The 7,500-nt window shown below is 64.9% G+C and overlaps 3 protein-coding genes across 3 annotated transcripts in view; 2 read left to right on the top strand and 1 right to left on the bottom strand.

Annotated features, from left to right (window-relative positions):
* Window positions 1–974, top strand: part of MNEG_2261 (hypothetical protein) — a gene marked incomplete at both ends in the record, with an annotated part of 6,626 nt that extends 5,652 nt beyond the window's left edge. Inside the window, 2 exons of the mRNA XM_014049264.1 lie at window positions 205–398; window positions 766–974. Coding sequence (XP_013904718.1) covers window positions 205–398; window positions 766–974 — 403 coding nt within the window. The remainder of the gene's footprint in view (window positions 1–204; window positions 399–765) is intronic.
* An 886-nt stretch (window positions 975–1,860) lies between these two features.
* Window positions 1,861–3,297, bottom strand: MNEG_2260 (60S ribosomal protein L37-3; the record flags this gene model as incomplete). The annotated part of the gene is made up of 4 exons (XM_014049263.1): window positions 1,861–1,898; window positions 2,339–2,440; window positions 3,137–3,173; window positions 3,265–3,297. The coding sequence occupies 4 exons, from the start codon at window positions 3,295–3,297 to the stop codon at window positions 1,861–1,863; spliced, it is 210 nt and encodes a 69-aa protein (XP_013904717.1).
* Window positions 3,298–3,908: 611 nt separating this feature from the next.
* On the top strand, window positions 3,909–7,386 carry MNEG_2259 (phosphoglucomutase 2; the record flags this gene model as incomplete). The annotated part of the gene is made up of 11 exons (XM_014049262.1): window positions 3,909–3,993; window positions 4,251–4,327; window positions 4,624–4,687; window positions 4,910–4,974; window positions 5,304–5,435; window positions 5,737–5,760; window positions 5,980–6,201; window positions 6,455–6,493; window positions 6,709–6,838; window positions 7,089–7,218; window positions 7,335–7,386. The coding sequence occupies 11 exons, from the start codon at window positions 3,909–3,911 to the stop codon at window positions 7,384–7,386; spliced, it is 1,020 nt and encodes a 339-aa protein (XP_013904716.1).
* Between the last annotated feature and the right edge of the window lie 114 nt (window positions 7,387–7,500).

Below are 7,500 nucleotides of genomic sequence, written 5' to 3'. Positions count from 1 at the left end.
GGAGTGCCCTTCACTCTGCAGGGCGGCTCCATGGTATGTCCTTATATATGGGACGCACAAAAGGATGGCGGACAGGATGGATATCGCATCCTGACTAGTTACATCAACCGCAGGCCACCCCGTTCAGCTAGGCTCAGCGCAGTCCCGAACTGAGCACCGCCCTCGCACCTATGCCTGCCCGTTGAATGAATAAAAACGGCCCAGGGAGCGCCAGGCGAGCGACGCCGAGCGCGAGGACGCGCGCCGCGCCAAGTTTGGCCCCAGCCACAACCCCTGGCAGGAGGCCGGCCCGGGCGGCGGCGGCGGCGGGCCCAGCGCGCGCAGCGGCGCGGCGGGGGGCGCGCCGCGCCGGAGGGACTTCCTGGGTTACTATCGGCTCATGGGGCTGGATCCCTCTGGTGGGTTGACTGGGGTCAACAAACCTTTGGGCCTGCTGTCGCCTTGGCCGTCGGTTTCGTGCGCATGCAGTTTGCGCGATGACCAGCTGGCTCGGGGGTGCGGATGTCAGGCCGGAGGTTGGCCCGTGCTTCGGCCCATGCACATGCTGAGGGGGAAGTGCCAGTGAGACGAGCGTGTCCTCGTCGCGTCACTGCCCAGTGTGCCGGACGTTCGCCACCCCGCCGGCAACCCCGCGGCTGCCAAGTCCACTGCCACACCTCCCTCCTCAGCTTCAACCACCCCTCCAACAACCCCCAAAACCGAACCAACAAAAGCCCGCTAAAATTATGCAAATCACATAGAACCAACCCAAACCGCCGCGCGCAGCTGCGGACGTTGACGACGACGCAGTCAAGGCAGCGTTCAAGAAAGCGGCGCTGCAGCTGCACCCCGACCGCCACGCGAGCTCCGGCGACGCTGAGGCCGTCACGCGCGCGGCGGGGCGCTTCATGCGGCTGCAGGCTGCGTACGAAGTGCTCAGGGACCCTCAGCGGCGGCGGCTGTACGATAAGGGCCAGCTGTCGTCGGAGCGGTAATCTGAGGAGCGGAAGAGCGTTAGACCCACGCTTTGACCCGTATTGTTTGTGATCTCATGGGATAGGAGCGACCGCTTCAGTGATGTTTTGGTAGAAGAGTGGTGTGATGCTGTCGCGTATTGATTGCCAGCGCACATTCCCGCGTCAGTGCTTTGGTGTGCTTTCTTGTCAGCTGCAGGTTTCTCTGCAGGGCGCAGGCCGCAGGACTGCAGCGCGCCCAGCCCCTATTCGCCCGCGCCTGCATGCGCCCGCCCCCTGGCATGCGCGCTTCGCCCGGCCCTCCCATGGTGCGCCAGTGTGCGCTAGCGGGGCGCCCGTTGTGACCCGCTCTGTGCATGTCCCCCCTCCTCTGGGTGTCAACTTGGCGGCCAGCCACTACCATCGTGGGCTGCCCAGTCGTAGGACTAGCCAGGCTTTGCTGTCCGTCCACCCTGTAGACACACGCAGCTGCTGCACCGCGCGCAGCTGTCGTTTTTTCCGCCCGCCCCACCCCTTGTCTAGAAAGCCGCCCATCATGCCCGGGTGCATTGCAGCAGGGCGCACCCCCCCTGCCTCCAAGCCCGCTGTGCCGCCGCCCAATGTAACGCCCAAGCCACGCACGTGCCCTTGCCCCACAACCGCGCCCCTGCTGTCGCTGGGGGTAACCTGGGTTTTGGACAAGCACAGGCGCCTGACCCGTGCGGTGGCCGAAGCGCAGCACCGCCGGGCTCCCCAGCAGCTGCGAGTCCTGACTGCCCCACAAACTTCACCAGCAAGCCCGAAAGCTGGCACGCCCGGCTGCTCCAGGCTGGGCGGGATTCAGCTGCTGCTTGTGTTACACGGCCGCCACTGTCAGAGCAGCCGCCTCCGAACGACCACCGCGCATCAGCAACAAATGGCAACCAGCTTAGGCCGCGGCGACAGCCTTGGGCTTGGCCTCGGTGCCTGTGGGGAGCACGCGCAGGAGCAGGGTTGAGGACACAATGAGCGGTTATGGGAAAAGTTGCAAGCATGGCTGCAACTCGGTTTGCTTCTGCTTTGTGCAGGGCTGCTAGAGAAAGATGAGCCCCTCAAATGCGTGCAGACGCAGGGCACAACAGAGATATGTTGGTGCGCTCTCGCTGTTGAGCGCCCGCAACCCATGCGGGGCCATCACCCTCTGCTCAGAGCGCACGGCGCCGCGCATGACGAAAATGACACCCGCTGCGACGCGCGCGACCCCACACCCGATGCCCGCCAGCTCCCACAAGCTGACGAGCGGTCGCCGCCCCGGCTCCACCCACCCCTGCACACAAAACCTCGAAAACCGTACAAACAACCCAGACGCGCCCCCCCTCGCGCCGGACCAGCGCCGCCGCGCCCTGCAATGCGGCTGCAGCGCTCACCCTCGCGGAAGCCGTTCTTGAAGCGGCGGGGCAGGTCCTTGAGGTAGCTCATGCGGCCGGTGCCGGTGGTCTTCCGCCGGATGGCCTTCTGGCCCCACTGGTCTGAGGGGGGCGGCGCGGCGGGCGAGCGGGCGGGTGGAGAGGGAGCAACGTCAGGACCACCCTGGTGCTATGTCGACTATTGGAGGGGGCAGCTGCCTTGTGAGGCGCGGCTGCTGCTGCTGTACTGGTGCAAGCTGAGGTGGCGCCGCTGCTATGGTTCTGTGAAGGGATGCGGATGACCGGGCGCCACCTCGGCGCGCTGGAGCACCAGAAGTGGCAGCGCACGGCTGCCCCCTTCTGCTGCAGTGTTCCAGTGCCTTCAGAATCGCTGCAGCGACATCGTCCGGGCTGGTTGGCAGGAGACAGCATGTGCCATAGCTGGTCCCGGGATGCCTGCGACTGCTGCTGACGATGTGCTGCGTGCGCCACAGTGCAGAAGGCTCTGGTGCTGCGGCACTGCTCGCGCTGCATCAGCTGTTGAGCAGCAGCCGCTGGTCCCCTGCAGCCGGCTCCAGTACGACACGACAACCGCGAACGCCTAACCAATCAGCTTGTAAACTCTGCTCATATGCCTCTAGGTGCTCCGCGGGCTGTCTCCTGATCGCAGAGCTCGCACCCATGACCCGAGCAGCCACGTCCGTTCGGGCAGCGTGCCTGTCACCACCATGCTCTACTCACAAGAGCGGATGCGGGCAGCGGGGTAGCCGCAGGACGCGCAGGTGCTCTTCTGGATGTGATAGCTGCGGCGCCCGCAACGACGGCACAGAGTGTGCGTCTTGTTGCGGCGCTTACCCTGCATGCAGCAAAAGAAGCACAGCTGGGGTCAGCGAGGGCCCCGGGCGGCGCGAGCACAGCACCAGCAGCAGCCAGTGCCCAGCACTCACGAAAGAGCCGGTTCCCTTGCCCTTCTTCCCCATGGCTGCTGTGTTTAAGGATGGGCAGGGGGGTCGACCAAGAAAGGGCGAGACAGGCCCTCGCTAGGGAGTTTGTGTTTGTCGACTGGAGCCCAGCAGGCGGTGCATGTGGGCCAATGATACTGAGTGAGAAGTGAGCATGTGAGATATTAAATTGCACAACTTGATGTTATATGGTAGTGACCGGGTGCCGTTCAGATCACAGATCCAGCGAGCTGTGTGACAAGCACCTGTTCTCTACCAATCATGATCGTGGTTGGCAGGCACGGCGGCGCGTTCAAGTATACGGCCCCATCCTCCACGATGCGGCCATCCTCAAAACGTGTGTGCGGCCGCCTCGCCACCCGGGCATCCCCAGCAACACCGGCGGCGCCAGATGCCATCCGTGGTGCAGAGGAGTGGCTGCGGCTGGATGTTAACCCGGAATCACGTGCTAAGGTGGCAGCTCTTGTCAGCAGCGGCGACGAGGCAGTGCTGCGGGACCTGTTTTGCCAGCGGCTCGAGTTTGGTGAGCGGTGCACGGTCGGGGGACGCAGCGGCCATGTGCGTCACATGCCGCGCCTTGGATGCGTGCCTACAGGTCAAAGAAAAGCAGCGTATCCGAGTTTGCAAATATGTGCGGTTTGTGGAACAAACAGCAGGGAGGCGTGCGCCGGAGCATGCATGTGCGCGGATGGTTGGACAAAATTTGGGTGGCAGGTAAGGGACCTGTGCATGATGCATGCAAATACAATGTGTGCAACATTTGGGTGGAATGACTGTGACCTGAATGCATGCAGGAGTGCCTGTCTGGCCCTGCACGCCTCTAGGCATCAAGATGTGGATGACTCGCGGAAGTGGCAGTGCACACAGCCTGAAAAACTTGGGGACGCAACGCCCCATGCACACGCCCGACTTCCCCGATTCAGCAGCTGCACCCAACTCACCCCTTCCATCCCACTATCATGTGCGGCCAGGCACCGCGGGGCTGCGCGGCAAGATGGGGCCGGGCTTCAGCCGCATGAACCTCGTCACAGTCCAGCAGTCCACGCAGGTGCGGTTCGGTAGTCCGCCGGGGTGCGAGCGGGCGGCCCTGAGGGCCATCTTGCGCTGTCCCTTTGAGAAAACTCAGCCGTCGGGGGCTCCATAGGTCGGGTCTGTGACGGTGAGGGGGTGGGTATAAGTCAGGGGCAATGATGATCAGGGCGTCTCATCCGCGTTAGCACACCCAGCCGCTGGCCGCCGGCCCCCGCCCCCCTCACCCACCCACCCGCTGCGTGATGCAGCACCCCCATCCACCACAGCACGCCGCCTCCGCCCCCGCACGACCCACCCCCTCCCTCCCACCAGGGCTTGTGCAGATATTTGCAGGAGACAAACCCCCAGCTGCTCAAGGCGGGCGGCATCGTGCTGGGTGAGCCTGGGGCGATTGCAGCTTGCTGCTCATGGGAACCCAGCAGGTGCCGTGACCTGCGCTCAAATCGCAGAGTAGTGGATCCAAAGCCGCGCCACTGGCGATTGCATGGGACCCGCTCCCAACCACCAGGGTTGCGCCCCGGCCACCCGGACGCGGACCCGCCCCCCGACACACGCGTTCGCCCCGTGGTTTCCTTGCTCCTGCCCGGTCCCTCGGCAGGCCATGACGCGCGCCACAACTCGCGCGGCTTCGCGGAGGTCGCCACCAAGGTGTTTCTCAGCCAGGTGCGTCTTTGTCAGGGCGCCGCGGCGATGTCGCAGACACGACCAGCGACCACACGCAGGCCGCTTGACGTCCCCGCGCCTGGGAGGTGGCCCTCGCCCCGCCCAGCCGTTCGAGCTCCTATTGCGGCGGACAGCAGGCGGCCCGGCTGCGCGAGGGTCTGGTTGTCGAGCTGCAAGGGCGGGGGCCCCATCCGCCTTTCGATCCTCACCCGCCCACACCCAATACCCCACATCCCGCACCCTGCACTGCACACCCCGCACTCCGAACCCCGCACTCCGCACCCAACACCGGACACGCGAAACCCTGCACCCCACACTCCACACCCCAGGGCGTCCCCGTGAAGCTCTTCAGCAAGATCACACCCACACCCTTCGTCGCATTCGGCACGCGCCACCTGGGGGCGGCCGCTGGGGTCATGGTCACGGCGTCTCACAACACAAAAGAGTACAACGGCTACAAGGTGCGGGCTGGACTTGGAATAAGTGGATGTGATGGCGATTTGGGGGCTTGTCAGGAGAGGTCCTGGGGCACAGGCGGCCCTGTGGGGCTCAAAGGGCTGTTCCAGGGTTTGGGCTCGGCAGGCCTGCCCTGCGGATGCAGCAAAGGCAGGCATGGCAAGGGGGAAGCCGTGACGGGCGCGGGTTCCCAGGGGCCCGGGCTGACGAGGGTACTGTGATCGGCCGGAATGCTGGCCTGGTGCTGATGCGTGCGTTGCCGGCCACCACCGCCGCTGCTGCTCATGCATTGAATTTTGCCCGCAGGTGTACTGGGCCAATGGCTGCCAGGTGGGCTTTGGGATGCGTTGCTGCGCCGCCAATTTCAACGGAGATAAAAACTCTCTGGGGCAGCACCTGCGTCATACACAGAAGTGCCGCGCACCGCACACAGCCTGCGTCGCTGCTCTGGTCGTCGCGCTCCGTCTTTGCCGCTGCCGATCAGCACTTTGCACAGCCTCGCCCTTTCCCCCTTAACTTTGGCACTGCATTGACCACCTCAACGCCCAGATCATCCCGCCCCTCGACGCCGGCATCGCCGCGGCTATCGAGGCCAACCTTGACCTGTGGGACCTGTCCAAGGTTGATCTGTCCGAGGCGGCGCGATCTGGCCTGCTGTCGGACCCCTTGGAGCCCGTGTCCGAGGCGTATTTCAGAGCTTTGGAGGATAACGTCAGGTTCTGCTCTGCTGAGGAGAACGGCGCGTCCAAGCCGGTTGTCTACACCCCTCTGGTGCGGGCGGGCGGGGGCTGCTGCGGCCGCCGACACTTGGCATGCGATTTGGGGGGCAAATTTGGGGGCTGCCGTACACCACTCGTGGAATACGCATTTTGCAGGGCCCCACCGATGCGGCTGAAACGCACACAATGGCACAGGCACGGCAAAAAAGTGCAAGCTCACGACGCCCATACACGCCCACTCACACCCCCCCCCCACACACACACACGCACACACATGCTCGTGCACGTGCGCCCGCGCCTCGCAGCACGGTGTTGGCCTCGAGTCTGTGCAACGAGCCTTCAAGGTGCGCCCCGTTCGCCGCGTCGTTCGCCTTGAGATTCACGCACCGCTGAGCCTCGTTTCGCACCCGCTGCGCCGATCAAGTTGGGCCCTTGCGTTGTTTCTCACAGGGGCAGGGGCCCTACCCCTGTGCGGCCCAAGCAGGATCCTGCTCGCAAGCGCCATGCGAACAGCCATGATAACACCCCCTGTGCGCGGCCGCGTCTAACAACGACGCAGGTATTTGGGCTGCCGCAGCCCGTAGTGGTCGAGGCCCAGGCAGTGCCCGACCCCGAGTTCTCGACGCTGGGGGACAACCCGCCAAACCCCGAGGAGGGGCGCGGCGTGTGGAGCATGGCGTATGCTGCAGGTGGGGCCAAATGTACCTGTGCAGACGAGAGGGTTTTTCATGGTTTTGGGCCGGGCGAGCGCCGGGCAGCGCTCTGCCCGCGGCGTCGGGAGGCCATCTGTTGCTCCCGGCTGCGGGACGACCGCCCGAAGCCCTTTGCGAGTGCATAAGAGCCGGGCCGCGGCGCTGGTCGCCAGCCTCCCAGCGCTCGTCAGCGCGCAAGTACACTAGTTGCGCCTCAGCCCGCCGCCGGGAACCGTGCACCCCACAGCGGCGGCGGCAGGCGCGGGGGTGGTGGTGGCGAACGACCCGGACGCCGACCGGCTGGCGGCGGCAGAGGCGGAGGGCGAGGGGTACAGTTCTTTCAGCGGCAACGACATCGGTCTGCTGCTTGCGGACTGGTGGGTGGCGCCAAGCGATGTCCGTCCAGGCTTCTTCAACCCACCTGCTGCTCCCCGTGTCTTGAAATATGGAAACCCCTTTGCCCAGCGCAAATGCGTGTGCAAAACACACTCAGCCTGGCGTTGCAACCGCTGCGCCTGTCGACCTCGCCGCCCCTCTCGACTTGATTTCACGCGGTCGGCGTCAGACCTCATCACCAGACGCCGCGAAACCTCTGCCCCCCCCCCCCATACACACACACACACACACACACACATACACACACACACACACACACACAC

The sequence above is a fragment of the Monoraphidium neglectum genome (genome assembly GCF_000611645.1).
Source record: "Monoraphidium neglectum strain SAG 48.87 unplaced genomic scaffold scaffold00249, whole genome shotgun sequence".
Classification (NCBI taxonomy): domain Eukaryota; kingdom Viridiplantae; phylum Chlorophyta; class Chlorophyceae; order Sphaeropleales; family Selenastraceae; genus Monoraphidium; species Monoraphidium neglectum.
This window is presented reverse-complemented; position numbering and strand designations above follow the sequence as displayed.